Source organism: Orycteropus afer, unplaced genomic scaffold (assembly GCF_000298275.1).
Source record: "Orycteropus afer afer isolate SDZICR_OR568_19922 unplaced genomic scaffold, OryAfe1.0 scaffold00058, whole genome shotgun sequence".
NCBI classification, from domain to species: Eukaryota; Metazoa; Chordata; class Mammalia; order Tubulidentata; family Orycteropodidae; genus Orycteropus; species Orycteropus afer.
Genome location: NW_006921645.1, coordinates 12,049,718 through 12,067,713, shown reverse-complemented (window position 1 = coordinate 12,067,713; position 17,996 = coordinate 12,049,718). Strand labels below are relative to the sequence as shown.

Genomic DNA, 17,996 nt, shown 5'->3' with positions numbered 1-17,996 from the left:
GCCTTCCATTGCATCAATTCTACTCCTTTGCCCTTCCAATGTGTTATCTATTTCTGACAATTTAGTATTAATCTTCTGGATTTCTGTCTGTAGATGTAGAATCATTTCTAATTTTTCATTTTGTTCTTGTAGTTTCTTCCAAAATTCTTCTAGGGTTTTTTCTGTGTTTTCTTTGGTCTGTCTCTCAACCCTTTGAAGATACCTAAAGATAATTCTTTTGAATTCCTTATCAGAGAGTTCCAATGTTGCTTCTTCCTCAGGGATGTGTTCCAGTCTGTATCTTGCTCCCTTGTTTCTACCACTTTATCCTACTTCTTTGTGTGGACTCTGATGGTCTGTTGTTTTCGAGGCATCACGGTGTTGTTGTATTTAGATCTTTGTTAACTGTTTATGAAGAGCAGCCAAGGGTGATTCAGGCTCTTCTTGGTGATTTTTATCGTTGGCCTGTTGGTGGAGAAGGAGGCAGTTCCTCTCGCTCAGTAAGTGACATTGAAGGAGGTGTGGGTGTAGTTGTGTCTTATGGGCACTGTTGTTGTCTCCCACTTAGGTAGACACAAATTACAATTGAATAACCATAAAAAACTAAAAGCACATGGACATAAAATACACCATGTAATCTCACAAGAACAGTAATCAAAAAAAGAAAAAAGGGAAAAAGAAGAAGAAAAAACACGAAAACCTGCAATATCCAGGGACAGGGCACTAAGAGAAAAAAAGTAGAGAAGGAGAATAATGAAGGGAAAAATGCAAAAACAAGGAACAGGTTTAACCAAGAGAAAAAAATGGTAAAAAAACAAAAAACAAACAAAAATACCTTAAATTAAAAAAAAAAAAAAATTTCAACCAGGAACAGGGAAAGGAAAACTAGGACCTGGGAAGGAAAGATTAAGAATAATAGTAAAAGGGACAAAAGTATTAATAATAATAGTTGTTTTAAAACAGACAAAAGAAGCAAACTGATCACCAGGAAAAAAAGCGAAAAAGAAAAAAAATTAAAAAAGAGAAAAAAAAAAATCTGTGGAGGACAGGGCAAGGCACCCAGGCTCTGTCTGAGCACACAGACTGTGATGGAGTTCCTGTGGGCCCAGAAGGTAGGTGGGAGTGGGGGATGGCCGCACCTCCATTCACCAAGCAGGTGTGGGGTATAAGAGTAACAAGAGGAATGTGATACCTTTTCAGTCTTGCAGGTCCGGAGTGACCCTGGGTTTGCTGGAAAGCAGAACGTGTTCTTAAGCCCCAGGAATCTGCGAGCACGCTGTCTCTTTAAATATCCAAAATAGTCAAGCCGCTTTTAAACCTTCAAAATGGAGGTGACTTCTGGACCGGCAAAAGTCCACAGCTCAGCCCACCTTTCTGTTCACCTTCTCCGTTTATTCCCCAGCCAACAGAGCAGTTCTCTGTGAGTCTCTGGCTAGCAGGCCTGATTTTTAGGTTAATTCTTAGGTCCTATCACCACTTGGGAATCTCCAAGCTGTCTGTGCCATCAGGATTGCTCAGGATCGCTGCCAGACCGCAGCTCCGTATGTCTCCTTTTTTGGTATTTTCACGCAAATTCTTCTGCTAGTTGGGGTTTAGTCCACTTCTATATCCTCTCCTTCAAGGCTCACGGGTCCAAGATTATCTTCTGTTTCTATGTTAATTGGTTCCCCTTTTCTTTGTTGAAGAGGGTCTGTGCAGTCTTTCTGCCTAGTCTGTCATCTTGCCGGAACCTACTAGTCTTAACAGATTTTTAAGGAAAGTAGGGACAAGGTCAGATCTGGGTTTGGGCCCTCTCCCTGGTTGGGGTGTGGAGAATGGGGTGTGGGGAACATGAGGGGCAGGGCAGAGCCAAGGATAACTCCTAATTCCTGAGTTCGGGGATGGTGGAGGTGGAGGAAGAACCACTGAGATTTTTCTCATCTGCAAATGAGGACCTGGGCCAGCCCATGTTTGAGGTCCCTCTAGCCTCCCTCTTCTGCATGTTGGTGACTTTCCAATCATGAGAGGGACTGTGGAGGTGGGAGCTCCATCTCCTCCTGGCCTGGGTCTTTTCTAGTCACCTCTTGTTCTCAAATCTTTTTCGTCTCCTTCTTATCCCATGGGAACTCTGGTGCATAGTGCCTAAAGCATTTGACGGTTAACCAGAAGGCTGGCATTCAAACCCACCAGCCACTCCTCAGAAGGAAGACTGGGCAATCTACCTTTGTAATGATACAGTCTCAGAACCCAAGGAGGAGTCACTATGAGTTGGATCTGACGCGATGGCCATCAGTTTGTTTGTTTTTTTTTGTTTTGGTTTTCTTATCCCATGGAGAGACTGTAGAGAGGCTTGTTAGCACACATTTCTATGGTGCCACTCACTTCCCAGAGGGGCCCTGAGTCGAGCACTTTTGGAAATGTGACATTCCCTAGAGGCTGCAGGATTACTCAGCACTTATCTGTCCATGCTCTGCATTCCATCGGCATGTATCCTCCTCCCTGTAAATTTAACCTCTCTGGGCCTCGATTTCCCCATCTGGGCCGGAGAATGATATTTAGAGTCTCTTTCAGCTCTGACTTTCAGAGAGCTATGCTTCTCAAGGCTTTCCTGTCACAGGATACCCTTAGTTATGGAGAAGCAGTAATTGACCCCAAACTTCCAGAGGATTCCTTCTTGAGCCAGACTTGTCTGGTGGTCTAGAGTGTGGGCCTCAGAGTCAGAACCAGATTCCATCCCCACCTCTGTCCTTTCCCAGCTGTGGGTTGTGAACAAGTTACTCCTCTGAGCCCGTTTCCTCACCTGCCATCAAGCTGATCCCAACTCATGGTGATCCCATGTGTGTCAGAGTAGAACCATGCCCAGAGGGTTTTCAATGGCTGGAAGTAAATCTCTCAGCCTTTCTTCTATGGCAGCTCTGGGTGACCTTGAACCTACAATCTTTCTGTTAGCAGCTGACTTCATTAACCTTTTGCACCACCAAGAGACCTAGAAAATAAGAAAATAAGAGCGGTAATAGTACCCACTCGTAATATTAAAGAAGAGAATACAATGAATAGTGCCTGGAAGGCAGGGAGGCCACAGGAAGTGGGATCTGTCCCTGCTGTTACAACCCATGGTGGGGGTGGAAATCTATGTGCAAACCGACAGTATGGTCAGTAATTGATGTTGTTCCAACAATAGGCTACGGAGTGGTTACTCTATTTCAAACCCTGGGCTGGAGTGCCCAGAGATCTGGTCCTTGCTCACAAACCCAATCCAAAGAGGGTTAGTATGGAGATATTTTCTTGCCTGTATTTTCTCAGTCTTGCTTCCCTATGCCACCTAAGGGGCCTAGAAGCAGTGCCCAAGGGTAGCACACAGGGACACTTCACTAAGGGAGTGAGCTGAACAAGAGAAGGTGAGGCCAGAGCTGGAAGCATGACGTAAATGCAGCTACACAATAAGTAGGCACACACACTCACTCGTTCTCACTCACACATATGCACACACTGACTGACATATATTTGTGTATATATACTTACACACTCATACATACACACATACTTACATATACTACTCAATCACATACTCTTGCACACACACACACTTGTTCACAAGTACACTTATACACATTTACATATACCTTCACACACTCACACACACTTGTATTCTCACACAATCACATGAACACTTTTCACATACTCACACTCACAACTCACACATACACACATATACTCACACACATTCACACTCACACTCACATACTTTGACCCCACTATCCTGTTTGCTCCTTTCCCCTCGACTACTTAGCCTGAGCCACAGAAATTGTGAAATAAGAACAGCAACACCCTTACTTGACCCAGAGAAATTAATTCCTCACACACACACAGTAACCCAGTGAAGAGACAGAGTCAGGGAGACATTAACATGGAGGCAGAAGATGGACAGAGACACAGAAATGGACAGAGAGAGGGTGGCAAGGACAGAAAGAGACAAAGAAGTGAGAATAGGCAGAAAGACAGATGCTATCAGAGAAGAGAGTTGCAATGGAATCAAGAGGTTGCAGGTATAACCAGAGGGGCCCTGAGGAAGATGGCCACTCAGCTCAGCTCTGTTTGGGTCATGTGGAGTTGGAAGCAGTCAGAGCCACTCAGTGATCCAGTCATCAGATGGCCGATCACTCACATTTGCCTTGTTTTGTGGAGATTTGCGAATCATTTTGGTTCCCATGAATCCACTTCTTCCTCATGGTGATCCCATCCAGTGGATAGCGCTGTGCTGTGCACCACAAGGACACTGTGCCATGAGGTGAAGGACTTTGTCTGAGGTCTCCATTCAGTATCAAGGGCAAAGCATAACACAGATTTCTCTGATGAATGAGTCCCAGCTCTTCCTACTGTATCAGTGCCCCTCTCTTCCAAGTGTTGTTGTCAGCTGTCATGGAGTCAGCCCCACTCTGGCAACCCCATGTACAATGGAATAAAACACTGCCTGGTCCTCATGATTGGTTGTGGATTAGACAGTTATGACCCATAGGGTTTTCACTGGCTGATTTTCAGAAGTAGATTACCAGGCCTTTCTTCCTAATCTTAGCCTGAAAGTTGTACAGAGACCTGTTTAGCATCATACCAACTCATAACCCTCCACCAACAGATGGATGGTGGCTGTGTGTGAGGCACATTGACTAGGAATTGAATCTGGGTCTCCTGCATGGAACGCAAGGACTGTACTACTGAGTTACTACTACCCCCATCTTCTCAGTGCCAAGACCCACATCTCTGAGCTGCAGGAGGTGATGAGGGGCCAGGTTTCTATGGGACACTCATGTATACTGTGTCACACCCCCCTCACCTGCCTTTCTACTCTGGTTATTGCCATAGGTGCATCTAAAAGCACCTTGCCTCCTGCACTGAGTATCTTGTTTCCTGCTCAGGAGCCCACTGCTTAACCACACTGAGGCTTGCACGAACTTGGGAGTACTAGGAAGTGAATACCACCCTGGTCACCCTTACCTAATAGGGGAGTGCGGTAGTTAAGGTTATATGTTAACTTGGCTGGGCCTGGTTTTGAGTGGCTGGGCAGCTGGAGGTAGTGATTCTTCATGATGAGACTAATAATCAACCCCATAGTGCAATCTATTGTGAGCAGTTGAGTAGCTGCCTTAGGGATGTGGTCTGCTTCCAGTATATAAGGAGATGCTTTGAGAAAGGTCTCTGAGCTTCTTGGCACATCTGGATACTACATTTGGCCAAGTCATCAGTGAGTGGCCTGCCATGTTGTCTGCCGATCTTGGGACTGTTTCTGGACTTGAACAGGGGCCTGTCATGTTGCTTGATAATCTTTAGACTGTGTCATTTTCCTTGTGAATCTTGGGTTTGTCAGCCTCAGCAGCCAGCAGCTGCCTGAGTGAAGAGATGCCTTCAGCTTCAATGGGCCAGGAGCAAGAGCCAGAGCTAAAGGCCAAGGTCAAGGGACCTTCACCCAGTCCCTAGAGCTGGCACTTTGAACTCAGACTTCTGGCCTCCTAAACTGTAAGAGAATAAATTCCCATTTGTTCAAGCCATCCACTTGTGGTATATTTCTGTTAGAGTGGCACAAGAGGGCCAAAACAGGGAGGGAGCAGTGGGTGAATATTCCACTCACTAAGCCCCCATTGGGGAATCTGGGGGCATTCTGCACAGCTCAGAAGGTTCAGTGGGACTGAGCGCCAATGCCCATTGTGAGCAGCTCCACCACACATACTTGCATTTATTGCCTCTCCCGCCTTCTCTGTTTCACTTTTCCCAGACCTACTCCCTTTCCCTGGAATCACCTTCCCAATTAAATCACCTGCACTCAGGCTAAGGCTCTGCTTTCAGCTAAGGGCCCAAACAGAGCTCAGGGGAACTACTGATTCTCTCTCTCCTCCTATTTCTCTGTCCCCCAGGACACCAGAGTTCTGCTCTGGTCTATTGTTTGCTGGATCCAGGAGCTACCACATTTCTCCCAGAGGGCCAAACCACTCTTGTTTATCCAATAACAATTTCCCACTATCATCTCTAGCCTTGAACCATATAAACAAAGAGCTGCCCTGAGCAAAGAGGTGTCCTATCCAAGCAGATCCTGGAGTAGGGTGGGGGTGGGGGGGTTAGGCTGCCTTCCACACTTCTACTTAAGCCCATGATTCTGTCTTCATTTTAGGACATGCATTTAGCACAGGCCATCCACAAAGCCATTCAAGGTCTTTGTATAGTGCATGTGTACATGTGTGTTTTAAAGGTATATTTACTTATCTTTTGATTACAAAAGCAATGCATGCTAGCTGTCCAAATTATAACACTACAAATGTATAAATCAGAAACTGAAAGCACTTCCCCCTAATCCTACCCTTTTCATTTCAGTGTGTGTTTTTCATTGCTCCAGCAGCAGGACATTTTCAGCATAAGTGCATATGGGCTGTTGGTCCCCTTAGGGACAATCAGTGCACTTACAAAGTGTCATTTCTTCTTAGCGAAACCACCCATTCATTCAATAATGACGTTTTGAATACCTACTAGGCAGTAGGTCCTGGAGAAGCAACCTTGAACAAGACAAATTGGGCCCTCATGGTCTTGCTGCTTGTGTCCTACCAGTTGTGTTTTCCCTGATCTCATCCACAGGCAGAACGTTGGGCAGATTTCCTGCTTTGGAACATCCCTGCCACTGCCTCCGGCTCCCAGGAAGGCCCCATGAGGGCTGCAGCTGGCTTGCTGCACTTCTCACATCCATGGGGAAGGGCCATGCTGTAACCCAGAATGCAGAGCAGGGGCCCTTTTACTGCTGGTGGGCCTTAGTTCAGGTGGCTACGGCTACCAGAAGGTTGCCTCTTTTAGGCCCAATCAGATCCTTTCCTTCCGTCCTGAAAGGCCCTATCTCAAGTCACCTCAGCCAGACGTTGCCTCCAGTGGCAACTTGTGTGCACAGCTGAGTATCTCCTTCGCCTGTGTACATGGTGTCCTGGCAGGGTTGGCAGGCATTTCAAGGGCAGGAATTAGATGGCTCCTCCGCTCTTCCCTGATGTCCAGTCTGGGTGGGCATATAATGCATGCTCTCTGTAATGACTACTCAGCTGGAGCTCACTGTAAAGAGAGGAGGGCTGTAGATGTGCAGGAAGTGGGCAGTGCAAATGGTGGTCCAAGTGAGAGGGCCAGGAGATCCCGGATTTTACCAGAGGTGTCTGTGTGGAAACTTCTCCCTTCAAAGGATAGGTGGGGAAGAGAGGCTGGGGCATGGGTGGTGGCAGAAGACCCAGCAGGGCATCCTTGGGACACAGGAGCTGGGCATAGCCTTGCGAAGCCTAGCACTTCACTTGAGAACTACAAGGGTTGGCATGTGTGCCAGGAAAGGGGAAGCCACTCATAAAGGGTGTTGACGTGGGCATCCCTTGAGCCAAAGCACAAAGCACTTATTAGCTTCCCCTCCCCATTAACACATCTACCTTTATTAAACATGAAAACCATGCCCTCTTTTAACATGTGAAACTCAAAATAAAATTTTGAACTTTATTCAAAGTACTCTCCCTCTACATCTGATGTTATGTTCATGACAATTGGAATCAAAGCCCTAAGAAGTTTGGGCTGAGGTTGGCAGCTTTTCAGACTTACTATGCACTTCCGTAGTGATACTGCCTTGGAAACCCAAGGAGGGGTCGCTATGAGTCGGATCCGACTCGAGGGCACATAACAACAACAACAACAACATGAGGGACTAATAGAAATAGAGAGGCAGGATCATTTCCCTGAAAGGGCCCATTCCCTGAGGGATGAGAGTTGATGCCTGACATTCTGAGAAGAGAACCCAAAGATGACTCTGAGGGCCATGAGGAGGCCCTCCACCCCAGGCCTGGATGGCAGTTTCTCTCCACTCTACCCCAACTCTTCAGCACTCTCTAGGTTCACCAATCCCCCAATGCTGCTGGCTGTCCTCAACATTGTCCACCCCAAAACACACATGACTTTGTGACAAAACTACTTATTTTCCTTCTCTCCTTGATCTCCTGTGAACTCATAAAGCCTGTGGTTGATCTTGACAAAGTTTGCCATTACATTACAGTGTCAAAGACTGATAGGTTTAACCTTCCAAAGAAGCATTTGCATTTTAACGGAGAATTGTTGAATTCATACACATCTCAAATGGGTAGATTTTGCACGGGAGATTTTTTTCAAAGCGGGGTGTCTCCTAGTTCCATGTGTTGGGTGCCTACTAGAAATACTCTCACTCCTTCTCTTGAGAACAAAGACGAGTAGAGAGCCCCTTCGGTAGAAAAGCCTAGGTTCACACTCGGGCGTCTTGGCGCCCTAGGTGGGCGGAGCTGTCCCCAGACCTCAGCCCCAGCACCTCGGGCCCGGAAGGAAGCTGCGGCAGAAGGAGGGGGCGTTAGGGGTGCCCCAGAGCGCGCTTCACCTGCGGGAAGCACGTCCCCGGCTTTTATTCTCCTAGATGGGACCTGCCCAAGGGAAGACGTTGATTCACCCCATCGTTCCTGCCCATCCAGACCTCCTGCGCTTCCACGCAGCTGTCGCCGCGGGCCCGCTACCAGGTGCTAGCGTGTAGGGAACGCGGGGGCCGTCATCGAGGGCACCGTGCCCACCTCCATCTCTCACAACTGCGCTCCTCCTCCCTCTTCTCCTCTTTCCTGCCCCTTTCCCCGCGGCTTTCCCAGGTCTGAAGCCGGCGCCTCACACCGCTTTCCCAACTCCCGGACGCGCTTGCCTAGAGGCGGCGACTTGGGGAGGGAGGGACCGCCGCCCGCCCCCGCCGCCCGCCTCCCGGGGCCTGGAGCGCGCGTGGACCGGAGCCGCCCGCCCGTGTTGGGGAGGCTCACTGTGCAGCGCGCGGCGCTAGGGCTCAGCTGGTTCTGTTCTGCCGGCGGGCGAGGAAGAGGATGCTGGCGGGCTTCCCCGGCCTCAGCCCGCGCTCCCGCCGGGGAGGGCCCCAAGCGCGTCCCTAGCCGCCTACGCCGCGGCGACCACTGCGGTGCGAGAGGGAGGGGTCCGCAGCGCCGCGCGCGCCGCCACCCGAGCCTCCAGGCCCTGGTCCCCGAGCCTCAGTTCTAGGGGCGGACGCGCTTGACCCGTGCCCCCGAATTTTCCATCTCTCCGCCGCAGCCGCCTCCTTCCTCCTGCGGCCAGGCGCCCCTGGATGCTGAGGGACAGCCTTGCGCCTCTCCAGACCGGATCCAGGGATTGACCGGGGAATTGCGCTCAGGCCGCGGGCTGGGGTCCATGGCAAGGCGGCGCTGCGCTGCGGGGAGCAGCCCCCGGGAGCGCTGAGCTCTCCCGCCGCCAGCCCGCCGCACGCGTGACCCGGTTCCGCAGCCAGTGCCGGGACCGGCCAGACCACGCGGCTTCCGAGTTCGCGCACAGGTAAACGCAGAGGCAGAGCCAGGCTTCCAGAACGCTGAACCTGCCCTCTGGAGGGGACGTAGTGCCCCGAGGTTGGGAAGGGGGCCCAGGTTGGGAAGGAGACTAGAGTCTCCAAGGGCTGGGTAGAAAACGGAAGTAAACAGAAGGAAGATTCAGGAATCTCTAGGATGGCTCTGGTTTCTTTCTGACACGTTTTATTTTCAGCTTCTAAGGTTTGAGCCTGGCAGGAATTTAGGTGAGGAAGTCAGGGACTGAGAGAGAAGTGGTGACACAGAGAGACACCAGAGGTGCAAGAGATGGAAGGGTGGCCAGGCCTCTCAGCAAGCCAGAAACAGGAAATTGAGTGTTTGGCGTGGACTGGACTAAATGTGTGTGTGTGGTCGGTGGTGGCATAGCGAGGGAGTGGTGGGGAAGGCCCTGGTTCTAGAGCCTCTTGCAGCACCTATTCTTTTATGAGGGGAAGTGGTAGAGGGGGTCATGGGAAAACCGGGGGGTAGGGAAGAAAAGGAGCTTCTACTTAGGGATGATGTTCTTTTAAGTTCCAGATGATCAGTACTCCCTGTGTCCTGGAAGCCTACTCTGTGTACCTGCCCCAGGTGGCCACACTTCAGCCCTACCTAAGAAGGAACCCTGAGCCTTCCCCAGGTTACAGAGAGCCCTGGTGAGTGGCCCCCAGTCCTCTTCTCCAGAGCCTGTAGAAACAGACACTAGCAAAGATGCCGCGGAACCAGGGCTTCTCCGAGCCGGAGTACTCGGCTGAGTACTCTGCTGAGTACTCTGTCAGCCTGCCCTCTGACCCTGACCGTGGGGTGGGGCGGACCCATGAAATCTCCGTCCGGAACTCAGGGTCTTGCCTCTGTTTACCTCGCTTTATGCGGCTGACTTTTGTGCCTGAATCCTTGGAGAACCTCTATCAGACCTACTTCAAAAGGCAGCGCCATGAGACCCTGCTGGTGCTGGTGGTGTTTGCAGCCCTCTTCGACTGCTACGTGGTGGTCATGTGCACCGTGGTCTTCTACAAAGACATGCTGGCACCTCTTGTCGTGGCTGGGATCGGGCTGGTGTTGGACATCATCCTCTTCGTGCTCTGCAAAAAGGGGCTCCTCCCTGATCGGGTCACCCGCAAAGTGGTGCCCTACTTGCTGTGGCTGCTGATAACAGCCCAGATCTTCTCCTACCTGGGCCTGAACTTTGCCCGTGCCCATGCAGCCAGCGACACAGTGGGCTGGCAGGCCTTCTTTGTCTTCTCCTTCTTCATCACGCTGCCCCTCAGCCTCAGTCCCATCGTCATCATATCTGTGGTCTCCTGTGTTGTACACACGCTCGTCTTGGGGGTCACTGTGGCCCAGCAGCAGCAGGACCAACTGAAGGGGATCCAGTTGCTGAGGGAGGTGAGTTCTTCCTTCCTTCCCCACCCTGTGGCTTCCCTGTCCCCCCAGCTCTCACCCAAGGTGACACCTGTTTTTAAGTGGGGAGAAGCACCATTTTTTCCCCTGAGTCGAGGGCTCAGGGCTCTCAGCTGCTGGGTTAAGATGGGACCCCTCACCCCCAACCCCTGGCTGCTTGTACCTCCATACCATTGCCCAGAGTTTGCCTGTGCTTGGTCCCTAGGGACTGGAAGATGGTAGGACATTGGGCTTCAGGGCCGCTCTGTCCCCTATACCCAGCCTGAGTGGGTGAGAGGAAGGTTGGTCTAGGCCTGGTCTCAAGGCAATAGAGTCCTGGCCATTCCCTGTCAGGAAGGTCATTTGTGGAGAAAGAGGTCTCTTGGGGAGCTTTGAGGCTTGGATTCTGGTCTGTCATTGACTAGTTTGGGCAAGTGACTTAACTTGTGTTGACTCAGTGCTCCTCTGACAAATGGGAATGGTTGTTGTTAAGATCAAAGGAAATGTGGTGACAGTGCATTAGGAAACAGGAAGGGCTATATAAACAGAAGGTATGGATATTCTGGGAGTTCAGGGTGCCGTGACCTAATGATTGTGGGGAATATCAGTATCCCCGCAGAAGGCGTGGCATGGGAGCAAATGGGGAAAATGATGCTGGCCACCATGGTGGAGGGTTTGTTTGTCTGGGAGGATGTATTTTGCTGGTAGGGTGGAATACTGGGCTTAGCTTAAGTATCAGACAAGAATTGTGCTTCCCTGGGTGCCAGGCTCCAGGTTAGGTGCTGAGAAGCTACAGAGACAGTGAGATGTGACTCCCACCCTTCTGAGTGTGTGATCTGTCCATGAAGCTTCTCACTGCCATTGAGTCGGATCCGACTCACAGTGACCCCTCCTTAGGTTTCCGAGATAGTATCACTGTGGAAGTAGATTGCCCAGTCTTTCTTCTGAGGAGTGGCTGGTGGGTTTGAACCACCAGCCTTCTGCTTAGCAGTTAAGTGCCTTAAGCACTATGCCACAAGAGCTCACCACGAAGCTTAGAGCCAATGAATTTTACACTTGTACAGGAGCTCTGGTAGCATAGTGGCTAAGGCACTTGACTGCTCACCAGAAGGCTGGCGGTTCAAACCCACCAGCCACTCCTCGGAAGGAAGGTTGGGCAATCCTACTTCCGTAGTGATACTGCCTCGGAAACCCAAGGAGGGGTCGCTATGAGTCGGGGCCGACTCGACGGCAAATAACAACAACAACAACATCCTTATAAAATATATGAGGAGGTGAGACCAGAAACAGGAATAAGGCCATACATGTCATCATGACACAATCATGGCTAGAGTGTCCATTTCTTAACTTCAGTTCCAATACTCTTTCCACTGCTTCATGCTGCATCATCTCTGCCAATGCCATCACCATGGTCTCCTTGAGATCAGAGCCTGAATCTCTAGGGGCCCACCGATGTGATTGGTGGTTGATGCAAGAACCCCCTGGAACTGTCCTATTGCCTCCCACTTGGTTCAAAGAGAACATTGGTTTTACCTCAGTTTTAACTGTTTCCTGGCACTTGGACCAAGGAATGTCTATTATGACATTCTGGCTCATGTAGTGTCTTCTTTTGTGGAGGCTCTGTGTCTGTGGATTCTGCAGGAGCCCAGCCCTAGTCCGGCACATATGGCACATATATATGAGCATATACAACAGGTTCCTTCCTTTGTCTTTCCCCCAGTGCCCCAGGGGTGGATTACCCGTAAACAAGTGTTTTGGTTCTCTAGTGCTCCTCTAACAGAAAATACTACAAATGGGGTGACTTTAACAAACAGGAATTTACTGTCTTACAGTTTAGGAGGCTAGAAGTCTGAGTTCAAAGTATCAGCTCTAAGGGCTGGGTGAAGGCCTCTTAACCTTGGGCTTTAGCTCTGCCTCTTGCTCTCAGCCCACTGGAGCTGGAGGTATCTCTCCACTCAGGCCACTGCTGGCTGCTGGGCCTGACAAACCCAAGGTCAACAAATAAAAAGGCATAGTCCCAAGATTATCAAGCAGCATGGCAAGCCACTAGTTTAAGTCTAAAAACAGTCTTAAGATTGTCAGACAACATGGCAGGCTGCTGAATGAAGACTTAGCTACATGCAGAATCTAAGCATACCAAAAAGCTTGGAGACCTTCCTCAAAGCTGTCTTTTTATAAACTGGAAGCAGACCACATCCATAAGGCAGTAGATTCCACCATGGAGTTGATTGCTAGTCTCATCATGGGGAATCCAGCTGCCCAGCCATTCAAAACCAGGCCCAGCCAAGTTGATGCATAACCTTAACTACCACAGCAAGGTAAGCACAGCTTAACTTGTGCTTACTTACTAATCTGTAGTGAGCAGGTAAAAGCCATGTGAAATTGTTCAGTACAGATTAGGAAGTCAACAAGAGTGAGTAAACCCGTGCTTACCTTGTTACTGGGTAATCCGTCCCTGTCAGGAGTTGTAAATTTAGAAGGAAGCTTTGATTCAGTAGGAAGGTGCTGTGGGCTTGGGAGAGAGACAGATTTCAGCCATATCTAGAAGCAGAATCTTTGATGTGGTGAAAAAATGTGAAAGTGTTCACTACAGATTAGTAAGTGAGGGCAAATAAGCCTATGCAGATAAAATAGATAAAACAAAATTAAAAAACAGCCTATGCAAATGAGCATGTGCAAATAAGTCTTGCTTATTGGGTAATCCAACACAGCAACGCCCTATTTGGGAAATTGACAGCCTACTGTTAACTCCGTGACTTTGGGGCTGGGGTACTTCAGATTGTGCCTCTGCCAGTTGAGAGCCCTGCTGGAAGCTGTCTAGGGACTAGAGTACTGAGAGAGTCTTTCCTATTGGGAGTCAGTAAAAAGCTCAGCTTGGGGCCACACAGCCAGGTGGGCATGGCCACATGGGGCCTGGGATCAGAGTCTGAGCCATTACTTTCTACTGAACAGTCATGTCAGATTCTTTCCTCCCTGCCAGGGTCCCTGGACCACATGAGTGTCCCCATATGCTGTGCTGTCCACTTAGGGAACAAAACAAAAATGGTCCCTGTTGAGCAGAAGTCTCACTTCCAACCTTAGCTGAACCCGCTTGTTGATGATGGTGTTTTGGTGGTAGGGAAAGATGATCTTACAGTAATATCGAACAGTCTTCTCCTCAGCCACTCCCAGTTCGGGGCAGAGTTCTGAGACTGGGCCAGTAAGGGCTCCATCAAGATGTCGGACGCTCTGGGTTTTGATGAGGAACAGATGTGAGGAACAGATAATGTATGCCCCTGGGGAGCCAGCAAATGAGTGACTAGAGAGCCAGGTGAGATGTTTCCATCTAGGTCTGGTGTCCAGCCTGGCAGCCTCTTGCTGACCTGTGGCCTTCCCAGACCAGAGGCCTCTCAAGGCCACTCCACTTCCTGGTTGCTAAAGGAAACCAGCCCTTACTCCAGCTCTGCTCTGTGGAAGTGAGGCTAGACCAGCATAAACATTGAAGAGGTGAGTTGGTGGGTGCCAGGAGAGGCAGGGTATATGTGGATGTTTTGCTGCCCAAAGCCTCCAGCAACCCCAGGCTTATATGACCGGGCCATGTGATGTGACCTCTGAGCAATGTCTGGGTTAACATACAGAGTAAGGTTTCACTCATTTGCTAATTTCTTCACTCATGTGTTAGCCTTTTGATTTGTTCATTTGTTCCAGAAGTAGAGTGTTAGCATTAGCAGAGGCCTGGGAGAGCATCTCACACTCTCTCCTTTTATACAGGAAGAAACACAGATGAACAATAACTTGCTTGTTGTCACACAGCTAATCTGTGGCAGAAATAAGACTAGAACTCAGGTGTCCTGACTCTGTATGCAGGGCTCCTACATTGCCAGAGGAGTGTTTGTGTGTGTACCATGGGGTGTTTGCCCACTTAGAAAGTAAGCTGCTTGAGAGCAAAAACTTTGCCTCCCACCCCACCTGCCTGGGGACAGAGACTGTGTCTGCTGCCTTGGGATCCCCACTTCAATCTTAGCAGAAGGCCCCACTTACAGGGGGCTCTGGATCTCTGTTTACTGACTAAACTGAGTAATTATTTCTACTCAGACCAGTGTTAGTATGTTCCAGGTTCTGCTTAAACTTTAGCTTGGAGGAGGTTTGGAGATGACCCTTCAGGCAGGTCTATAACCTGAGGCCTATCTCCCCAGGTGAATAGGAAACTTACTTTGAGGTTCCTGGAGTTTCTAGAGAGGAACGCTGGTGGCAGAGGGGTTAAGCTCTTGGCTGCTAACCAAAAGGTCAGCAGTTCGAACCCACCAGCCATTCCATGGGAAAAAGATGTGACAGTCTGCTTCTGTAAAGATTAGGCAATTATACTCTGTCCTACAGGGTCACTATGAGTCAGAATCAACATGCCATTAGTGGGTTTGGTTTCTGGTTTGGAGTTTCCAAGGAAAGTGGCCGAGGGGCCATAATTCACATGAGGTGTGGCTGTAGGGCCATAGGACTGACCCTTGCAAATCACTGCTTGGAGATTTCATCTGAATCCATTATTATTGTCTCCTTTTGATGTTGCTAAGTAACAAAACACCAAAACAAAATAGGAAACAGAAAAATAAGTAAATTAAGATGAAAACTATTAGCATCTCAGAGGAGCCTGACATTGACATGAGAGCAGTGGCAGGGAAGCAGCTTTGGGAATGGAGGGGGAGGGGAGGGGCACTCATGGTCAGTTGGGAGCCAGGGAAAGAATGTCAGAGACCCCAACTTACAGCAGCCCATGTTGCAGAAGTTTCAGAGTCACTTATGGACTAATGTGACTTTTTAAAAAGATGCCTGGGTTCCCAGGCCCACCCACCAAAGTCTTACTCTGCTCAAAGCATCCCTGCATTTGGTTTCAGCATTAAGGCTAGTGAAACCAAGCCCAGTGTGGCCTGTGTTGCTGTGGGGAGAAACACTGGCAATATGTCCCTCCCAGAGGACTGGATGAAGAGTCTCTCCCTCCTGCTGCTCCACTGGCCCTGACCCTCTGTCTTAGGATGAGGGGCTCCATCGAGGATAGGAGGGGTGTAGAGGCTGGAGGACAGGGTTGTGAAAACCAGGGGCCAGGACCCCCTGCTATGGTGAACACCAGGAGTTCTCTCCAGACCTCTGACACCTCTCTTCTCCTTATGCTCCTCCTTTCTTCCTCTTCTTCACTCAGTCAGGGCCTGGTCCTGGGTCTGTGCAGGATGAAGTCAGCTTCACAGCTAGAAGCAGACACCTGGGTGTCTGGGGTTTTTCAGTGTGGTTTGTTGCTGTTGTACAAGCGACACTGAAGAAGCATTTCCAGTGTGAAAGTCTTCTCATGCACCAAGCCTGTACATGAGCTCTGTGGGGGAAGGCCAGAAGGCACACACAGATGCCAGTGGTGGCTTGGAATGTCAGAGGCACGTTGGGACTCTGAAATGAAGAGCGGATGGAGTCAGGTCTTGTGGGCTGGGGTTGTGGGCTGTGGTGTGGGTTGAGGCTGGGGCTTCTTTTACTCAGTTGTAAGTGAATATGACTGAGAAGTAGGTAGGGTGGGCAAGAAGCCTTGCAGGCTATAAAAGAAAACAAAACACCCCACCAGTTGCTGTAGAGTGAGTTCTGACTATGGCAACCCCGTCTTACAGAGTAGAACTGCCCGACTGTTCTTGACTGTAATCTTTACAGCAAGAGGTCACAGGCCTTTCTTCCAAGGTGCCTCTCAGTGGGTTAGAACCACCAACTTTTCTGTTAGTAGGTGAGCACAAACCACTTGTGCTTGGCTACCAACTGAAGGTTGATGGTTCATACCCACCCAGTAATGCTGTGGAAGAAAGACCTCGCAATCTACTTCTAAAACATCAGGCACTGAAAGCTATATGGAGCCCAGTTTTAGTCTGATGCACACGGGGTCACCGTGAGTCAGAATCTATCGAATGGCAATGGTTGCAATCTGTAGGGCCCAGAATAAAGCAGATAAGCAGACATGACCATCAGAGGCAGGGTGTCTTGCTGTGGTAGAGGATCAGGACGACAGGGTTATGAATTGGAGGAGCAGGCCGCAGCTGGTAAGATTCTCCCACAGCCTTCCCCTTGCCTGGGCACTGGCACTACCAGGCCTGTTACTGGAAAACCTGCTTTTTACTGCCCCATAATGCCCCTGGGGTGAGGTGAGAAAGCAAGAGGGTGTTGAGGTCAGGACTAGGCATCAGCTGAGAGGTGGAATTCTTCCTTTGGTGGTTGGCTGCTCCAGAGACCCATGCATACATTAACTTCTAACAGGGTCATTGAAAGAATGCGTCTGTGGCAAACTGGGGCCTCGGAACTTCTGAAAATTATTTTCTGACCTAATTTCTTTTATGTTGTTGTTGTCCAGTGCTCATGCCTGAGTGCACCTGGCCTTCATAGATTTTTTTTATTTTTATTGTGATTTGGGTGAAAGTTTACAGAGCAAATTCATCTTCCATACAGCAGTTTACATACACTTTGTCTCATGACATTGACTGCAATTTCCCAATGCAACAGCTCTCTTCCCACTTCCTCCCCATAGCCACCTCTTCCCTGTGTTCTTCCCTCCCATGCACTCCTGCCCCCGAGCTATCTCCCTGTGCATACACAGCCCTTCTATTCTCCCATGATGGATCTGGCCTAATTTCTTAATGGAAAGCATACTTGAGAACAAAATTGTCTCATGGAATTAGTAGCCTGTTAAATAAGACCTTTAATCACAAATTATAACATGATGAGATTTTGGACGTGTAATTCTTTTCACACTTACAAATGACGTAGCAAATCCTTTACCTAGTGAATGAGCAGTTGGCCCCATAGGGCTGAGAAGCTGCTGTACAGAGCCTGTGAGAGGGAGCACCCGTGTCTGCCAGGCCAGAGTTAGGTTTCTTTGTGCATTACCCTGCCTAATCCAAGGTGTTACTGGCTCCATTTTACAGATGAGAAAATTAAGGCTCATTGAGGTTGAGAGGGAGTAGAGGAGCTGGATAACTGGGGAAGGGGCCAGTGATGAGTGAGAAGGTGGAGTAGGGGGCAGGCCATGTCCCTGGGGCTTCTCTGAAAGCCTCTGTTTCCCTGGAACCCCAGGTATCCAAGCTCCTTCCTGCTTATCTGGCTGACCCCAGCTGTTTTTGCTCAGCAGCTCTGAAGAGCAGTACCAATGTAGGGATGGTTCAACATTAGAAAAACAATCAAGGTCCTCCACCACGTAAATAAAACAAGGGAGAAGAACCACATGATCATATCAATTGATGCAGAAAAGGCATTTGATAAAATCCAACACCCATTTCTGATCAAAACTCTCAGCAA

The 17,996-nt window shown here is 49.4% G+C and overlaps 1 protein-coding gene across 1 annotated transcript in view; it reads left to right on the top strand.

Moving 5' to 3' along the window:
• The first annotated feature begins 10,037 nt into the window (after window positions 1–10,037).
• Window positions 10,038–17,996, top strand: part of ADCY3 (adenylate cyclase 3) — a 152,252-nt gene continuing 144,293 nt past the window's right edge. Inside the window, exon 1 of the mRNA XM_007939278.1 lies at window positions 10,038–10,712. Coding sequence (XP_007937469.1) covers window positions 10,038–10,712 — 675 coding nt within the window. The remainder of the gene's footprint in view (window positions 10,713–17,996) is intronic.